The 20,771-nt window shown below is 43.7% G+C and overlaps 1 protein-coding gene across 2 annotated transcripts in view; it reads right to left on the minus strand.

Moving 5' to 3' along the window:
- LOC115479733 (calpain-2 catalytic subunit-like) overlaps nucleotides 1–20,771 on the minus strand; it is a 175,605-nt gene that overhangs the window by 115,798 nt on the left and 39,036 nt on the right. For both annotated transcript variants that reach the window (XM_030217891.1, XM_030217892.1), the window contains 2 exons: nucleotides 15,849–15,967; nucleotides 14,012–14,145 (listed from right to left, as the gene is read on the minus strand). In XM_030217891.1, coding sequence (XP_030073751.1) covers nucleotides 14,012–14,145; nucleotides 15,849–15,967 — 253 coding nt within the window. The remainder of the gene's footprint in view (nucleotides 1–14,011; nucleotides 14,146–15,848; nucleotides 15,968–20,771) is intronic.

Genomic DNA, 20,771 nt, shown 5'->3' on the forward strand with positions numbered 1-20,771 from the left:
CAACATTACTAAAAGACTGGATCACGTCAGACAACCTCGACCTACTCTTCATCAACGAAACCTGGCTCCATGACGATAAAGACCCCATGATCTTAGCTCTTTGCCCCCCAGGATATAAAATCGTTCACTGGACCAGAAAGGAAAAGAGAGGTGGAAGATTAGCATTAATCTACCAATCCCAGTTCACTATTGAAACCATTGCCAAGTCCATAACACCACAACTTGAAATTGCCTCACTTAGAATCCATAACAAAACCCTCCACAACCATCATAACTCCGTACTATTTTATAGACCACCAGGAAACTGGAATGAGTGCCAGACTACCTTCACTGACTTCATTTCAAACACATGTGCGACCAACTCCAACATACTAATACTAGGAGACATCAACCTTCATCTAGAAGACCCAAACTCCACTAACACACGAGAATGTAAGGATTTTCTCCATTCATGGGACCTCATATGGCCACAAATGCAACCAACCCATGTCAAAGGGCACACGTTGGACCTCATCTCATATAAATTACCGTCAGACCAGAACCTTAACATAACAGATACTAAATGGTCAGAAACACCATGGTCCGACCACCACAAACTAAACCTATCAATAAAATGGCGGAAGAAAGGCTCTTACCACACACAACAACCTACAACCTACAGCACCAGAGGCCAAATAGACCCGGAAATTTTCTGGTTACAGATTTACAGCAGCGAATGGACTGCACAAACAGATTCTGCACACTACCTCATAGAATGGGATGAAATATGCAGAAACATACTAGATGAAATAGCGCCCTTACAAACAAGAACCTCACACAGGCATAACACCATACCATGGTTTAATGATGAACTGAAAAAAATTAAAAACACAAACAAGGAAAAAAATCAAAGACGAACACACACTCAATGCATGGAAACAGATATACAGAAAATACAAATATGCTATAGGACAAACCAAAAGGATATACTATAAAACTAAAATAGGGCCGGACTACAAAGACATGAAGAAATTATACCAAATTGTGAACAAACTACTAGATACTACAGCGGTCACTGCAACCAACACAGACATCCCATCTGCTGACAAACTCGCTACTTACTTCAATTAAAAAATTACCAACCTATGAAAAACGTTACCTCAAAACAATACTAACACCGAAAACGTCATCAATAATCTGGAGAACACCCAGCCGACCGAACCTGAAGAAACTTTACGCTCCTTACCGTTGAAACAGTAACCCAGGCAATCAAAAGGTTCTCCAGCACCCATTGCAAACTGGATACCTGCCCCAGTTACCTACTAAACTCCACCCTTGCCCACTTCACAACAGACCTCACATCCCACCTTAACTACATGCTCCAACAAGGTCTTTTCCCTGAGGAACAAGGCAACATCCTACTCATCCCAATCTTAAAAGACACCAAGAAAAAAGCAACCAAAATTACCAACTACCGCCCAGTTGCATCTATACCACTAGCAATTAAATTGATGGAGAGCATGGTGACCAAACAGACTACCGACTACCTGGACAAGTTCTCAATACTCCACGAATCACAATCGGGTTTCCGCCCCCTCCATAGCACTGAATCTGTGCTAGTCACTCTCCTGTCCAAATTCAAGCAGGAAATAGCCATAGGTAAAAGTATACTTCTTCTACAATTTGACATGTCGAGCGCATTCGATATGGTAAACCACAAAATACTACTGAGACTCCTAGACTATTTCCGAATCGGAGGAAACATACTCAACTGGATCAAAGGTTTCCTAACCACCAGAACATACCAAGTAAAATCAAAATCAAACATATCACTACCTTGGAAAGCAGACAGCGGAGTACCTCAAGCATAGGCGCCCCGTATAAGAGGCTTGGGGAGGCTAAGCCTCCCCAGCCGTGACCTTTCCCGCCCATGCTGCATTGCCCCCCCCCCCCCCCCCCCCCCCACCAAACGTAGCCACTTTCCGGGAAAGTCTTTCCCTCCAGGCCCGAGGCCCGCTCATCCAGACCTGCCAAGTCCGGAGTCTCCCGCACTCACGAGTCTGGGCCGGCAAAGTGGGAAGAAAGTCTCCTCTTCAGCGCGAGTCGCGCGATAAAGCAAAAAAAAAGAAGCAAGAGCGGGGCCGTGGCAGCCTTCAAGCATGGGCTGTCTGCGCTGCAGCCGCTCCTCTCTCTGCCCCTGGAGGAGCAGGAAGGAAGTTGACATCGACTTCCTGCTCTGCTCCGGGGACAGAGAGGAGCGGCTGCAGTGCCGATAGCCCATGCTGAAAGCTGCTACGGTACAGCCCCGCGCTTGTTCCAGCAGCCAACTGTTGCTCCTGGGGGCTCCAAAGCGGTTGAAGCTGCGTGTGGTGTCGGTCCTCCCAGCTGATTCCTGCACTTTGGGTGCGTGTAACGCATGCTACCTTTTTTTTTTTTTGTCTGGACTCGGGGCGCTGCTGCTGCTGAAGAGGAGAAGCAGCAGCAGTGGCCAACAAATTAATACCAGGTGGAAGGGGGAGCGAGAGGCACTAGGCAGGTATAATGGAGAGAGTGGGAAGATGGGGAGAGAAGGAGGGGACATGGAGAAGGGCTGGAGTCCTGCAGAAAGGGAGAAGCTGCTTAAAATGAGGAGAAAATGGGAGGGGGGGGGTGAAAGAGGGAAGACACTGGAAGGGAGAGAGAAACTAACAGGAGGAGAAACATTGAAGGATGGGGAGAGAGAGGGGGGCATGATGAATGGAAAAGGGTAGAGAGAGAGACACTGGATGGAAAAGGGGATAGAGAGAGAGACACTGGATGGAAGGATTGGGAGAGAGGGGGGTAGATGTTGGATGGCAGGATCGGGAGAGGGGGTAGACGAATGGAAGGACATGGAGAGAAAGAGGGAAGAGGAAGACAGAAGGATGGGGAGATAAAGAGGAAAAACGGATGGAAGGATGAGGAGAGGGGGGATAGATGGGACGGGAGAGAAGAGAAATCACTGGACTGAACATGTAGGGGAGGGCAGGGGAGAGAGGAGAATTGCTAGATATGGAAGGATGGAGGGGTCAGGGGAGAGAGGAGATTTGCTAGATGGATGGATGGAAGAACCGGGGAGAAAGGAGATTTGCTAGATATGGATGGAGGACAGGGGAGGGAGGAGAGTTGCTGGACACGGATGGATGGATGAATGGAGGGGAGGGGAGTGAGGAGAAATGCTGAATATGGATGGAGGGGAAACTGCTGAATTTAAGGACTGGATTGAAACGCTTTGAGGGCAGATGCAACTGGAGGAAGGATAGGGACAGGGTGCCACAGATGGTAGACAGAACGCATAAGGACACAGGAGGATGGTGGACATGGTGAGTGAAAGAATATCAAATGGAAAGAAGACACCATAAAACAGACGACACTGGGACCAAAGCGAATAGAAAAACTAAATGCTCAGAAAACAAAGGTAGAAAAAAGTATTTTATTCAGAATGTATTAATTGGAATATGTCAGCTTTTGGAAATGTGCATCTGTGATATTTTGCACGTATGTTTCAATTTCTCTAGTATTGCTGCATGCCAAGTCTGACTTCTTGAGGTAATTTTCCAATTCATAATTTTGCCTTCATATCTTTTGATTTCTAGTTCCTTTTGTCATATCTGTTGTCATGTGTTTTTCATGTGTGATCAAGGTGCAGTATTCTGCTAGCGTGTACTATTTGCAGCCCTTTTGGTTTTGGTTTTTTCACTAGGTGGTGTATTGGTGTTTTAGAGCCTGGTGTAATTACAGTGCTGCTTTTCCACGCATAAGATTGTAGCTCGTCCTGTCCTTGGAATTAGTGCTGTTATGATTTGGTAAGTTTCTGAGTGTGTTTTTGCACAAGTTTGTGTATAGTGTTTTGCAGTGGAAAGATTGTGTGTTGGCCGTACTAAGGTGACATCAACACTTTAAATTCATTTTAGTTTGTCATAACATCAGACATAGTTTTATAATATTTTGGAGGATCTGATGTTGAATTGTTAAAGGTATTAATTGTGACTATTTTACTTTTATTTATTTTTCCTGTGTGTTGTCGGACAATTATGGATGTAAGCCCCGCCCCCTGGTACCACCCATAACCCCGCCCCCTTTAGCCTCCCCAAACAGTTGGGCCACAGACCGCCTATGACCTCAAGGATCACCACTGTCACTAATACTCTTCAACATAATGATGATCCCACTAGCCAAGGCATTATCAAAGCAAGGCCTCAACCCATTCATTTAGGCAGATGATGTCACAATTTACATTCCCTTCAGACATGATCTAACAGAAATCAACAATGAAATTAAACTCAGCTTGAATACCATGGATTCATGGGCAAACTCCTTTCAATTTAAATTGAATACTGAAAAAACAAATTGTTTCATCCTCTCATCTCAACACAATACATACAAACCAACAACCTTAACCACCCCAGAACACACCCTCCCTATTTCAAACAGCCTGAAAATACTTGGCGTAACAATCGACTGCAACCTCACTCTAGAGAGCCAAGTGAACACTACAACAAAGAAAATGTTCCACTCGATGTGGAAACTTAAACGCTTAAAGCCATTCTTCCCGAGGGAAATATTTCGTAACCTAATACAATCAATGGTACTAAGTCACGTAGACTATTGCAACGGAATTTATGCTGGATGCAAAGAACAACTTATAAAGAAACTCCAGACCGCTCAGAATACAGCAGCCAGACTAATTTTTGGCAAATCGCGATATGATAGTGCCAAGCCCCTCCGTGAAAAACTGCATTGGCTGCCAATCAAAGAATGTATTACTTTCAAAATCTGCACTCTGGTCCACAGGATTATCTACGGTCAAGTCCCAGGATATATGACAGATCTTATAGACCTATCACTCAGAAACATAACCAGATCATCTCGAACATACCTAAACCTCCACTATCCAAACTGCAAAAACATTAAATACAAAACAACCTATGCGTCCAGCTTCTCCTATACAAGCACACAATTATGAAACGCACTGCCTAAAGCTGTGAAGACAACCTACGACCACTTAAACTTTAGGAAATCATTAAAGACATCTGTTCAAAAAGGCATACCCCGCCGATCCAACATAAATGCCTGCACTCTGCTACACATCATAACCAAAGCTTGTACCGGACACTAAACAATCTTTCCTCTCCTTGATTCCCATTGTAACTGAAACATATGTTCCTTACTCAACCATAATACCACCTGTATTTGTTTCTTTACTGGACTGGCGAATGCCTCTACGGTACTATGTAAGCCACATTGAGCCTGCAAATAGGTGGGAAAATGTGGGATACAAGTGTAACAAATAAATAAATAAAATCTAAATGCATTCACACTCTTTCCTCCTGTGATCTAAAAATCCCTCTGCCTGCAACACTCTTTTTTAATCCAGAACTTGAGTAGATTTAGCTGCTATGAGGCAGGACAGCTTTTGACCTGGGATTTAGCAGGGTGACGGTTTAGTTATCAATCTATTTGAAAACTGTCTCTGTGTCATGAATGGACATAAATTATGTTGTAGAAGGGGGGTTGGAACCATCCAGAATCCAATCCAAATTCTATCTGCTTCTTTGACATTGTCATCTGGATAGTCCACTATCACCTTATACTTGACATAAAAAAGCAAAACTATTTTCTTTCTGCCCAAACACTGGAGAAGGCTGTCAGAGTCCCAGTTCTCTTAACTTTCAACTTGTGATAGTCTTTGAAGCCTGTCCATCCTTCTGTACACACATCCAAACTACTGCTAAAATGTGTTGTGTTGATTCTTTTTCTATACTCTCCAAAATCCATTTCTTTCCTTCTGAACCCACCACCAAAACACTTATATACTTTCATCACTTCCACTTAGACTACTGCAACCTGCGCTCCTCATAGGTCTCTCACTGAATCATCTATCCTCACTTGATTTTTTTTTTTTAATTTATCTAAGTGACTTACCTTCCTCCAGTGTCTTTAGGACCATGTAATCTTCTTTCAAGTCACTACATTGGCTCCCATTCATTTGCTCATCCAAATGAAGTTTCTCTTATTTAACAAGTGGAGGAGTGACAGAGTGGCCTAGTGGTTAGAGCACTGGTCTTGCAATCTAGAGGTGGCTGATTCAAATCCCACTGCTGCTACTTGTGATCCAAAATCCAAATAAATAAAGGGGGTGTCAGAGGCATAGCAAGCATGGAGGTCCTTCTCACAAACATCCACATTTTGGACATCCTCAACTGCCATCACTTCCCCTCCTTAGGAAGGAAATCTTGTGCAAATGAGCTAACAGCGAGCAGCTCATTTGCATGCAACTTCCTTCATGCATGCCCGTTCCTTTCCGGATCGGTAAGGGAAGGGCTTTTTCCATTCAGTTAGTGGGACCAGTGCACTACAAATGCTGGCTTCTCCCACAACCAAATGCCTTGATGGGTGTCCTCGCATTCCATTATCACCAAAAACCGGGGACGACCATCTCTAAGGTCGACCTAAGTTTCATGATTTGGGCGTCCCCGACCGTATTATCAAAACAAAAGATGGACGTCCATCTTGTTTCGATAATACAGGTTGCCCCGCCCCTTTATGGGGCCGCCGTTAGAGATGGGCACCCCCGTTCGATTATCCCTCTCAAAGTCAACATGGATTTAGTGAAGGGAAATCTTGCCTCACCAATCTACTACATTTCTTTGAAGGGGTGAACAAACATGTGGATAAAGGGGAGCCGGTTGATATTGTGTATCTGGATTTTCAGAATGTACCTCATGAAAGACTCCAGAGGAAATTGGAGAGTCATGGGATAAGAGGTAGTGTTCTATTGTGGATTAGAAACTGGTTAAAAGATAGAAAACAGTTAAATGGTCAGTATTCTCAATGGAGAAGGGTAGTTAGTGGGGTTCCCCCGGGGTCTGTGCTCGGACTGCTGCTTTTTAACATATTTATAAATGACTAGAGATGGGAGTAACTAGTGAGGTAATTAAATTTGCTGATGACACAAAGTTATTCAAAGTCGTTAAATCGCTGGAGGATTGTGAAAAATTACAAGAGGACCTTACGAGACTGGGCATCCAAATGGCAGATGACGTTTAATGTGAGCAAGTGCAAAGTGATGCATGTGGGAAAGAGGAACCCGAATTATAGTTACGTCATGCAAGGTTCCACGTTAGGAGTCACAGACCAAGAAAGGAATCTAGGTGTCGTTGTTGATGATATGTTGAAACCTTCTGCTCAGTGTGCTGCTGCAGCTAAGAAAGCAAATAGAATGTTAGGTATTATTTGGAAAGAAATGGAAAACAAAAATGAGGATGTTATAATGCCTTTGTATCGCTCCGTGGTGCAACCGCACCTCGAATATTGTGTCCAATTCTGGTCGCCGCATCTCAAAAAAGATATAAAGGAATTGGAGAAGGTGCAGAGAAGGGTGACAAAAATGATAAAAGGGATGGAACAACTTCCCTATGAGGAAAAGCTAAGAAGGTTAGGGCTCTTCAGCTTGGAGAAAAGGCGGCTGAGGGGTGATATGATAGAAGTGTACAAGATAGAGCGGAGTAGAGCGGACAGATGTGAAGCGTTTGTTTACACTTTCAAAATAGAACCATGGGCTAGAATATGGTAGATTAAAAACAAATAGGAGAAAGTTTTCTTTACTCAGCGTGTAGTTGGACTCTGGAACTCATTGCCAGAGAATGTAGTGACAGCAGCTGGCCTTACGGAGTTTAAGGGGGGTTTGGACAGATTCCTGAAGGAAAAGTCCATTGAACATTATAAAAAACAGTTTTATATATATATATATATATATATATATATATATATATATATATATATATATATATATATATAATATTTTTTTTTTTTTTGGGGGGGGGGGGGTTGCCGGGTTCATGATGCCTGGATTGGCTGCTGTCGGAGACAGGATGCTGGGCTTGATGGACCCTTGGTCTTTTCCCAGTATGGCGGTGCTTATCTGCTTATGTGCTTATGATGAAGAGACAGATGTAAAAAATTTTATCAGAAATTAGGGAGGCTAACAAACAGGGGAACAAGATAATAATGGGTGATTTGAATTACCCTGATATTGACTGGGTAAATGTAACATCAGGGCATGCTAGGGCGGTAAAATTCCTTGACGAAATCAAGGATTGCTTCATGGAGCAACTGGTTCAGGAGCCAACAAAAGGAGGAACTTAGTGGAGCAAATGATCTGGTGCAGGAGGTGATGATGCTGGGACCTTTTGAAAACAGTGATCATAATATGATCAGATTTGATATAAGCTCTAGAGTAAGTACACACAGGAAATCCAATACGTTAGCGTTTAGCTTTCAAAAAGGAGACTAAGATAAAATGAGAAGAACAGTGAAAAAAAACTTAGAGGAGCGGTTGCGAGAGTCAAAAATTTACATCAGGCTTGGATGCTGTTCAAAAATACCATCCTGGAAGCCCAGACCAAATATATTCCGTGTATTAAAAAAAGGAGGAAGGAAGTACATAAGTACATAAGTATTGCCATACTGGGAAAGACCAAAGGTCCATCAAGCCCAGCATCCTGTTTCCAACAGTGGCCAATCCAGCTCACAAATACCTGGCAAGATCCCAAAAAGTACAAAACATTTTACACTGCTTATCCCAGAAATAGTGGATTTTCCCCATTTAATAAGGAAGGCGACAAGAGACTTTGAAAAGAAGATTGTGTTGGAGGCAAAAACACATAGTAAAAACTTTTTTAGGTATATTAAAACCAAGAAGCCGGCAAAAGAATCAGTTGGACCGCTACATGACCGAGGGGTAAAAGAGGCACTCAGGGAAGACAAGGTCATAGTGGAGAGATTAAATGAATTCTTTGCTTCGGTCTTCACTGAGGAAGATTTGGGAGAGATACCGGTGCCAGAAATGGTATTCAATGCTGACAAGTCAGAGAAACTGAATCAAATCTCTGTAAACCTGGAAGATGTAATGGGGCAATTTGAAAAACTGAAGAGTAGCAAATCACCAGGACCAGATGGTATACATCCCAGCATACTGACAGAATTGAAAAATGAGCTTGCAGAACTATTGTTAATAGTATGTAATTTATCTTTAAAATCAAACATGGTACCGGAAGATTGGAAGGTGGCCAATGTAATGCAGATTTTTGAAAAGGGATCCAGAGGTGATCCGGGAAATTACAAACTGGTGAGCCTGAAATCGGTGCCAGGGAAAAGAAAAAAATTATAAAGAACAAAATTACAAAGAATATTCAAAAGCATGGATTAATGAGACAAAGTCAACATGGATTCAGTGAAGGGAAATCTTGCCTCACCAATCTACTATATTTCTTTGAAGGGGTGAATAAACATGTGGATAAAGGTGAGCCAGTTGATATTGTGTATCTGGATTTTCAAAAGGCATTTGATGAAGTACCTCATGAAAGACTCCAGAGGAAATTGGAAAGTCATGGGATAGGAGGTAGTGTTCTATTGTGGATTAAAAACTAGTTAAAGGAGCCTGTCAACGAGGCTGTTTCTTCTTACAACAATACTCTATCCTCTGCCTCAGACACTCTTGCACCTTTGATGACCCGCCCTGTAAGGCGTACAAAACCCCAACCTTGGCTGACTTCTAATATCCGCTACCTACGTTCCTGTACCCGCTCCGCCGAACGCCTCTGGCAGAAATCTCGGGCCCTTGCTGATTTCTTACACTTTAAGTTCATGCTGACCTCCTTCCAATCTGCTCTTTTACGTGCCAAACAGGATTATTATATCCAACTGACCAACTCTCTTGGCTCTAATCCTCGACTTCTCTTCACCACATTGAACTCTCTCCTCAAGGTGCCCCCTCCCCCAACTCCCCCTTCATTATCTCCTCAGACCCTTGCTGAATTCTTTCACAACAAGGTTCAAAAGATAAACCTTGCTTTCTCTACCTCACCACCTCTCCCTCCACTAGTCCGTTCCCCTCTCTCTCCTTCCCCTCATTCCCTTTCCTCCTTTCCTGAAGTTACTATTGAGGAAACTACACTTCTCTTTTCTTCCTCAAAATGTACCACCTGTTCCTCTGATCCCATTCCCACCCACCTTCTTAATGCCATCTCTCCTACTCTTATTCCTTTTATCTGTCACATTCTCAACCTCTCACTTTCCACTGCGACTGTCCCTGCTGCCTTTAAACATGCTGTGGTCACACCTCTCCTTAAGAAGCCTTCACGCGACCCTACTTGTCCCTCTAATTACCGACCCATCTCCCTCCTTCCTTTTCTCTCCAAATTACTTGAACGTGCTGTTCACCGCCGCTGCCTTGATTTTCTCTCCTCACATGCTATTCTTGACCCACTACAATCTGGTTTTCGCCCTCTCCACTCAACCGAAACTGTGCTTACTAAAGTCTCCAATGACCTATTACTGGCTAAATCCAGAGGTCAATATTCCATCCTCATTCTTCTTGATCTTTCCGCTGCATTTGACACTGTCGATCACAGCATACTTCTCGATACCCTGTCCTCACTTGGATTCCAGGGCTCTGTCCTTTCCTGGTTCTCTTCCTACCTCTCCCTCCGCACCTTTAGTGTTCACTCTGGTGGATCCTCTTCTACTTCTATCCCTCTGCCTGTCGGCATACCTCAGGGTTCTGTTCTTGGTCCCCTCCTCTTTTCTATCTACACTTCTTCCCTTGGCTCATTAATCTCATCCCATGGCTTTTCCTACCATCTCTATGCTGATGACTCCCAAATCTACCTTTCTACCCCTGATATCTCACCTTGCATCCAAACCAAAGTTTCAGCGTGCTTGTCTGACATCGCTGTCTGGATGTCTCAACGCCACCTGAAATTAAATATGACCAAAACCGAGCTTCTCATTTTCCCCCACAAACCCACCTCCCCGCTCCCCCCGTTTTCTATTTCTGTTGGTGGCTCTCTCATTCTCCCTGTCTCCTCAGCTCGAAATCTTGGGGTCATCTTTGACTCTTCTCTCTCCTTCTCTGCTCATATCCAGCAGATTGCCAAGACCTGTCGTTTCTTTCTTTACAACATCCGTAAAATCCGCCCCCTTCTTTCCGAGCACTCTACCAAAACCCTCATCCACACCCTTGTCACCTCTCGTTTAGACTACTGCAATCTGCTTCTTGCTGGCCTCCCACTTAGTCACCTCTCCCCTCTCCAATCGGTTCAAAACTCTGCTGCCCGTCTCCTTCCGCCAGGGTCGCTTTACTCATACTACCCCTCTCCTCAAGTCGCTTCACTGGCTCCCTATCCATTTTCGCATCCTGTTCAAACTTCTTCTACTAACCTATAAATGTACTCACTCTGCTGCTCCCCAGTATCTCTCCACACTCGTCCTTCCCTACACCCCGTCCCGTGCACTCCGCTCCATGGATAAATCCTTCTTATCTGTTCCGTTCTCCACTACTGCCAACTCCAGACTTCGCGCTGTCTCGCTGCACCCTACGCCTGGAATAAACTTCCTGAGCCCCTACGTCTTGCCCCATCCTTGGCCACCTTTAAATCTAGACTGAAAGCCCACCTCTTTAACATTGCTTTTGACTCGTAGCCACTCGCCTCCACCTACCCTCCTCTCCTCCTTCCTGTACACATTAATTGATTTGATTTGCTTACTTTATTTTTTGTCCATTAGATTGTAAGCTCTTTGAGCAGGGACTGTCTTTCTTCTATGTTTGTGCAGCGCTGCGTATGCCTTGTAGCGCTATAGAAATGCTAAATAGTAGTAGTAGTAGTAGTAGTAAAATATAGAGTAGGGTTAAATGGTCAGTATTCTCAATAGAGAAGGGTAGATAGTGGGGTTCCGAAGGGGTCTGTGTTGGGACCACTGCTTTTTAACATATTTATAAATGATCTAGAGATGGGAGTAGCTAGCTAGGTAATTAAATTTGCCGATGACACAAAGTTATTCAAAGTTGTTAAATCACAAGAGGATTGTGAAAGATTGCAAGATGAGCTTATGAGACTGGGCATCCAAATGGCAGATAATGTTTAATGTGAGCAAGTGCAAAGTGAAGCATGTGGGAAAGAGGAACTCGAACTATAGCTATGTAATGCAAGGTACCACGTTAGGAGTCACCGACCAGGAAAAGGATTTAGGAGTCATAGTTGACGATACTTTGAAGCCTTCTGCTCAGTGTGCTGTTGCAGTAAAGAAAGCAAATAGAATGTTAGGTATTATTAGGAAAGGAATGGGAAATAAAAACGAGGATGTTATAATGCCTTTGTATCACTCCATGGTGTGACCGTACATTGAATACTGTTTGCAATTCTGGTCAACACATCTCAAAAAGGATATAGTAGAATTAGAAAAGGTACAGAGAAGGGTGATGGGGCAACTTCCCTATGAGGAAAACCTGAAACAGCTTGGGCTCTTCAGCTTAGAGAAAAGATGGCTAAGGGGAGATATGATAGAGGTCTATAAAATAATGAGTGGAGTGGAACAGACAGTCGTGAATTGCTTGTTTACTGTTTCCAAAAATACTAGAACTAGGGGGCATGCAATGAAACTACAAAGTAGTAAATTGAAAACGAATCAGAGAAAATATTTCTTCACTCAACATGTAATTAAACTCTGGAATTCATTGCCAGAGAATGTGGTAAAAGTAGATTGCATAACGGGTTAAATAAAGGTTTGGATAGCTTATTATTTAGTATTTTCTCCTTAGAAAGTAATGAAATGTAATTAAAGCTCTAGAAGAAGACTCGTCTCTTGTTATCCTAATTAGAATAACTGACTATAAATGAAGAGTTGTGCTAGGGGTGGGCAGAAGTTGGGGAGGATGGGTGGGAATGAAGAATATACTAGGCCCTGCTGTGCCTTCTAGAGGCTATCTGTTAACTTTGTAGGCTGTGGCAAAAAGTTGAAGTTTCAAAGTTTTAAAACTATAGGGAAAAGGGTTTATACTATGGAAACTAAGCTATGTTGCAAAACTAAAGTTAAAACTCTAAACTGTGACTATTAGCTCTGCTGTACACTGATACTACGCTAAACTCTAGAACTGTCCTTAACTGCTAGCCTATGGAACTGTAATAGAGACCATGAAAGCTCTTCCCTGGGCTGAGATGCTGCCCCCCCCCCCCCCAGGTGAAGTTTTGGCTCCCCCCTTCCTTCCTGTACCCCATTTCCTGAGTTTAATTTCTTTCTTCATGTTCCAAAAGCCAGTGGCGGCAACGATTTCCATAAGCTGCTCTGTTGCTGGCACCCGCCTCTTCTCTACTGTGGGCACCTCTGAGGAAACAGGAAGTTACATCAGAGAGACGGCCACAGTAAAGAGAAGAGGTGGGTGCTGGCAGCAGGGCAGTGTATAGGAATCATGCCTGCCGCCTCCGGCTTTTGGAACTCGAAGAAGGAAGGTAAACTTGAGGAAAGGGATGGAGGAAGGAAGGGGGAGATATCACTCCTGAAAGAGTGCCACCTGAGTCCCCCACCTTAGGTGGCCTAACGGTTTGGCCACCCCTGACTATATACTTAGATTGTAAGTCCTTTGTGGACAGGGAAAATCTACTGAACCTGAATGCAACTTGCCTTGAGCTACTACTGAAAAGGTGTGAGCTAAATCCACATCCAAAACTTACTGCCTACTGATGTAATTAAATGAGGGAGATTTTTTAAACTTATGTTCTAATGCATTCTGGTATTTGTAGTCCCTGCTTCTACCATTTAAAAACTGCACTTTACTGTAGGTTCCATAATACACCAGAATGGGTGAGTGTCACAAATGCAAGATGGATTTAAAATCTGCCTCCTTGAACTGGGTCAACTTGGAAGTTTTGCAGTCTACCCACATCTCCTTCCTCTCGTTTCTGCTCTCCACTTTTCACTTCTCTATTACCCCTGCTCTTACCCTTTCATCTTCTCTATCACTCCACTATCTCTTCTCTGTGTCCCTCTCTCCTACTTCCCCCTCTCATACTGTCCTTGTCCAGTACGGGGCAACTGTAGTGGCCACTCAACCACTGGTGATTGTAAAAACAGATTCTGTAACTGATCTTCATCAGGACATGGACAAGTGGGCAATGACCTCCAAAAGGCTTTCTTTGGATTTGAGGTTAGGGGTTCAGGTCCTGCCTGTCCTTACTTGGCATAGGCTTTCTCCAGTAGAGCGCTCCAGAATTCATCCTTGGATGTGGAACACGTGAAGATGAGTTGATTGTGTCTCGTTGGTAACCAATCATCCACCACCACTTCGATCCACTTCCCAAACTGCCAGAACTATAGAGAAAAAATTCCCAACAGAGCAAATAACAATGTTAATGCATTGAAGAGCCTATATACACTCTGCTAAGAAGCTGGAAGTATGAATGCTAGCACAGCTACTGATAGATGCAGGGCTTTTTTGAGGGGGTTCTTGGGGGTACTGAGTATTTATTTATTGCGTTTGTATCCCACATTTTCCCACCTATTTGCAGGCTCAATGTGGCTTACAGAGTTCTGTTATGGTTTTGCCATTCCAGGATATTAGATATGATTAGTGATTTAAAAGTGTTAGATAGGAAGAGAAGAAAAGGATTAGGTGGATAGGTACAGAGATTAGACTGTCGTAGCTGGGCTAGTTGGCGGGGTGATTTAGTAAGGTTATGGGATCTCTTTGTAAGCTTTGTGGAAGAGGTGTGTCTTCAGAGATTTTCGAAAGTTGGTTATTTCTTCAATGGTTTTCAAGGTAGTAGGTAATGCATTCCACAGTTGCGTACTCATGTAAGAGAAGGTGGTTGCATGCATCTGCTTGTATTTTAGTCCTTTGCAGCTGGGGAAGTGTAGATTCAGGAATTTGCACGATGATCTTTTGGCATTTCTGGGAGGCAAGTCCATGAGGTTTAGCATGTAGGTTGGGTTGTCTGCGTGGATGATTTTGTGAACAATCGTACAGATCTTGAACGTGATGCGTTCCTTTAGTGGGAGCCAGTGAAGTTTCTCTCTTAGGGGTTTTACACTTTCATATTTAGTTTTTCCAAATATGAGTCTGGCGGCGGTATTTTGGGCTGTTTGGAGTTTTTTGATGTTCTGTTCTTTGCATCCAGCGTACAGTGCATTGCAGTAGTCCAGGTGACTCAGTACCATCGATTGTACCAGGGAACGGAAGATGTATCTCGGGAAGAAAGGTTTTACTCTTTTAAGTTTCCACATGGATTGGAACATCTTTTTCGTCGTATTCTTCACGTGGGCATCGAGTGTGAGGTTTCGATCAATGGTAACTCCGAGAATTTTCAAATTTTGTGACATGGAAAGGCAACAGTATGGTGTGGTTATGGTGGTGAAGTTGTTTGTGTTATATTGTGATGTCAGTACAAGACATTGTGTTTTTTCTGCGTTGAGTTTTAGCTGAAATGCATCCGCCCAGGAGTGCATGATTTGGAGGCTTTGGTTGATATCATTGGTGATTTCATTTAGGTTGTGTTTAAACGGGATACATATCGTGACATCGTCTGCATATATATAAGTACTGGCACCTTTTCCATCATCTGCTAAAATTAACCCATTGACCCCAGGTTTTAATGACAGAGCTCAGGCTCTACACACCAATTTTGCCTTGTCATAGGTTCTGTGACTGGTTGCAGGGGGCCTGGCTATTGTGGGGTGGGTCCCTTAGTGATTACCCCATCCCTGAAGGGTGGTCTGGCATTTCAGTACCGGCACCTTTTTCACTACAAAAAACGCACTGGATAGATGTAAAAAAATGACATGGAGAAAGATCAGAATTACCATGGAAGAGCATGAGGTTAGCTTTAGAACCTTTTGTGATTTGGCGGAGTATAAATATTTTAACTACATAAATAGGTATAGAAGAAATTAAGTAGAATCTTCTATATTATAGCAGAACTGGAGAGCAAGTGGAGACTGGATGGACCTGGATCCTCATCTGCCATCATGTTTCTAAAACACAAGCACATTTGATCACAATTTCATTGAACCCTTACCCGGAAATGGAAGATTCCGGCATAATATTTCTGGAAATTCTGCCCATCTGGCACCACATAGGAGAAGAGGTCACTCTGTAGGGTCAAACAGGACACAGCAGCTAGGACCCAGCAGTTTCCTGGAAATGAAGGCAGAAAGTGTTTCAAGGGAATATCAAAACCAGAGACCTCATAATGGCAGGTCACCAAATGAAGAAGAGTTCAGCAAACGGTCACCTTTATAAGCCCAAGTAGGAGACATGGAGGGGCATAATCGAACGGGGCGCTCAAGTTTTCCTGATGGCGTCCTCGGGAAGGGGCGGGGAAACCCGTATTATCGAAACAAGATGGGCGCCCATCTTTCATTTCGATAATACGGTCGGGGACGCCCAAATCTTAACATTTAGGTCGACCTTAGAGATGGTCGTCCTTAGAGATGGTCGTCCCTGGTTTTCAGCAATAATGGAAACCGAGGACGCCCATCTCAGAAATGGCCAAATCCAAGCCATTTGGTCGTGGGAGGAGCCAGCATTCATAGTGCACTGGTCCCCCTGACATGCCAGGACACCAACCGGGCACCGTAGGGGGCAATGCAGTGGACTTCAGAAATTGCTCCCAGGTGCATAGCTCCTTTACCTTGGGTGCTGAGCCCCCCCAAACCCACTCCTCACAACAGTACAACACTACGATAACCCTAAGGGGTGAAGGGGGGCACCTAGATGTGGGTACAGTGGGTTTCTGCTGGGTTTTGAAGGGATCACATTTACCACCACAAGTGTAACAGGTAGTGGGGGGATGGGCATAGGTCCGCCTGCCTGATGTGCACTGCACCCACTAAAACTGCTCCAGGGACCTGCATACTGCTGTCAGGGAGCTGGATATGACATTTGAGGCTGGCATAGAGGCTGGAAAAAATGTTTTTAATTTTTTTTTTAGGGTGGGAAGGGGTTGGTTACTGGGGGAGTAAGGGGAGGTCATCCCCGATTCCCTCCGGTGGTCATCTGATCAGTTTGGGCACCTTTTCGAGGCTTGGTCATGAAAATAAATGGACCAAGTAAACTCGACCAAATGCTCGGGAGGGACGCCCTTCTTTTTTCCATTATCGGCCGAGGACGCCCATCTCTTAACCACGCCCCCATCCCGCCTTCGGTACACTGCCGACATGCCCCCGTGAACTTTGGTCGTCCCCGCAATGGAAAGCAGTTGAGGACGCAAAAAGGCGGCTTTCGATTATGCCGATTTGGGCGACCTCAGGAGAAGGACGCCCATCTCCCGATTTGTGTTGGAAGATAGGTATCCTTCCCTTTCGAAAATAAGCTAGAAAGTAAGATAGAACAACAGGAGTAAGAAAAGAAGAACAAAACCAAGAAATAAATGACTCCTGAGGAAATTAGAAAGTCATGGGTTAGGAGGTAATGTCCTATTGTGAATTAAAAACTGATTAAAAGATCAAAAACAGAGAGTAGAGTTAAACGGCTAGTATTCTCAATGAAGAAGAGTAGATAGTGGAGTTCCCCAGGGGTTTATGATGGGTCGCTGCTTTTTAACATATTTATTAATGATCTAGAGATGGGAATAACTAGTGAGGTAATTAAATTTGCTGATGGCACAAAGTTATTCAAAATTGTTATATCACAAGATGATTGTGAAAGATTGCAACAGGCCCTTAAGAGACTGGGAAACTGGGCAACCAAATGGTAAATGATGTTTAATGTGAGCAAGTGCAAAGTGATGCATGTAGAAAGAGGAACCCAAACTATAGTTATGTGATGCAAGGTTCCACATTAGGAGTCACCACCCAGGAAAAGGATCTAGATGTCATCATTGATGATATGTTACAACCCTCTCTGCAGCAGCGGCTAAGAAAGCAAATAATATGTTAGAAATTATTAGGATAGGAATGGAAAACAAAAATGCTCCATGGTGCAATTCTGGTCACCCATCTTAAAAAAGATAAATTAGAAAAGGTATACAGAGAAGGTCAATGAAAATTATAAAGGCATTGGGATGACTTCCTTATGAAGAAAGGCTAAAGCGGCTAGTGCTCTTCAGCTTGGAGAAGAGGGATGAGGAGAGATATGATAGAGGTCTATAAAATACTGAGTGGATTGGACTAGCAATGAAGCTACTAAGTGGTAAATTTAAAACAAACTGGAGAAAATATTTCTTCAATCAAAGTGCAATTAAAGTCTGGAATTCGTTGCCAGTGAAAGTGTTAAAAGCAGTAAGCTTAGCAGGGTTTAAAAAGTGTTGGATAATTTCTTAAAAGTCCATAAGCCTTTATTAAGATGGACTTGGGAATATCCACTGCATATTTCTATTTTACTCTTTTGGTATCTTGTCAGGTACTTGTAACCTGTATTGGCCACTGTTGGAAACTCTTATGTTCTTATGTTGGGGACAGGCAAGTGAAAAACATGGAAGAAAACCTGTATCTTTGTTAAGTTCTTTCTTGCTCGTGTCAAGGTAAACAAGAAAGGACTAACAAAGATCACATTATAAACCATGGATAAAGTAGTGTGGTTGTAGAGTTAGTCCATTTTAAAGGTAATATATAGAAATAAAACAAAGAAAAGCAAATAAGGTGATACCTTTTTATTGGAGTAAGTACATTTTTGACAAGCTTTTTTCAGGTCAGTTATGAGCAAAAGTAGACAAAATCAAAATATATATAATGAAACATGAAAAGGTAACTTCAAAACAATCCAGAAACATAAGATCTTTGAAATTAAAATGATGAAATATTTTGACACCCATCAGACAGAATGTAAAGATCTAGGTTTTCCTACTACTGCTCCTTATGACTCTGAGCAATGGAGGATTAAGTGACTTGCCCAGAGTCACAAGCAGGGGCGTGGCCAGACCTCAGCGGGGGGGGCAGAGCCCGAGGTGGGGGGGCACTGTTTAGCCGCCCCTCCCGCCACTTTGGACTACCGCCGCAACCCCCCCCCCCCCCCCGCTGCCGCCCGCCCCCTGCCCCGCCGCCGCATCAGGTACCTTGTTTGCTGGCAGGGGTTCCCAATCCCCGCCAGCCGAAGAGTCTTCTTCAGCGCCAGTCGACTCCAGAGCCTTCATTGTGGGATCATCTGTTTCTGATGCCTTACGTCCTACATGGGGCTACATGCATGGTGCAGAACGTAAGGCGTCAGAAACAGATGATCCCACAACGAAGGCGCCGGAAGTCATCCCAATGGCGGGGGGGGGGTCAAATGTAGAGGGGGCCAGGGCGTAATCTTTGGGGGCCCATGCCCTCGTGGCCCCACGTAGCTACGCCCCTGGTCACAAGGAGCTGCAGTGAGGGAAAAATATGGCATACCTTTAATCACATGATTAAGGGCCCTGTTTACTAAGCTGCGCTATAGGCATGCTAGCGTTTTTAGAGCACGCAACAAAATTTGCACACACTAACGCTAGAGACACCCATAGGAATATATAGTGCACGCTAAAAACACAAGCACACCTTAATAAACAGGTCCCTAAAATTTTAATCAAAATGTAGCTATACTATATATTATCATTACAAACCTTAAAATGATACTGCTTTTCACCTTCTGGCCACCCATCTACTTCTCCCTGTTTCTCACCATCTCCCCACACTCCCACCATTACCTTTCCCTTGAGATTATCATTGGAATGATTTTGTGTTCCACTTCTGTATTCTTTTGCTTATTTTATCCTAACCTGAAGAAGAAGCTTCTGGCCTTTGATAGCTATGGTTAGTTCAATACAAAGGTATCATTTTATTTTCCTTTTTTTTAAATTTTATTTCTATTTATTATCTTTAAAGTGAACTAGCACAGCAATCACAATACTATATCTGAGACTAAAACAAAAACTATGAAATAGATTTAGAAAGTCAATGCAAGATAAAGTGTTACATACTGGCAGCAGGCAATGAGAGAGAAGACAGAGAGCATTGAGAACAAGTAGGGTAAAATAAGGAACAGGTAGAGGAGGCAGGTTACTTGTTAGGAACACAATAAGTAGGGGAAAGCCTTGACCTTCAAGGTTTAGTCATCTGTATACTGTATATAATCCCACTTTTTTTTCAAGTTTCAAATTTTGACTTTATTTGATATACCGCCTATAAGTTAATTCTCTCAAAGGAATTCTCTTATGTCTTCCACTGATACCCTGTACACAAGAATATCAGGCACTTTTCTGAAAGAAAGTCCTTGGTTCCTTTCCCTGAACAGCAACTTTTTGGGGGGCTGTGGAATAGAAAGTTGGAACTCAGCATTCAGGCACCAACTTTCTGTTAGGGTGAGAGGAAACTCTCTATGTCCAGAGTGGAGGAGTAGACTAGTGGTTAGTAACGTGGAGGGGCATAATCGAATGCGAACGCCCATCTCCATGGGCGTCTATGTCCGAGAACGGGTACGTGAAGGGGCGGGACAGACCGTATTTTAGAAAAAAATGAGCGCCCATCTTTTTTTTCGATAATATGGTTTGTGCAGAGCAAATGCATCAGATTCTTGCGGATTCGAGCTGGGCGGTTTCGTATTTCAGCGATAATGGAAACCGAAGGCGCCCAGCTCAAAAACGAACAAATCCAAGGCATTGGGTCATGGGGGGGGGGGGGGTCAGGATTCATAGTGCACTGCTCCCCCTCACATGCCAGGATACCAACCGGGCACCCTAGGGGGCACTTGTAACAATTTTAAAAAAATTAAATACCTCCCAAGTCCATAGCTCCCATCCCTTGGGTGCTGAGCCCCTCAAATCCCCCCAAACCCACTGCCCACAACTCTACACCATTACCATAGCCCTTATGGGTGAAGGGGGGCACCTACATGTGGGTACAGTGGGTTTTGGGGGCGGTTTGGAGGGCTCCCATTTACCACCACAAGTGTAACAGGTAGGGTGGGGATGGGCCTGGGTCCACCTGCCTGAAGTCCACTGCACCCACTAACAACTGCTCCAGGGACCTGCATACTGCTGTGA

This window comes from Microcaecilia unicolor, chromosome 11 (genome assembly GCF_901765095.1).
Source record: "Microcaecilia unicolor chromosome 11, aMicUni1.1, whole genome shotgun sequence".
Taxonomy (NCBI): Eukaryota; Metazoa; Chordata; class Amphibia; order Gymnophiona; family Siphonopidae; genus Microcaecilia; species Microcaecilia unicolor.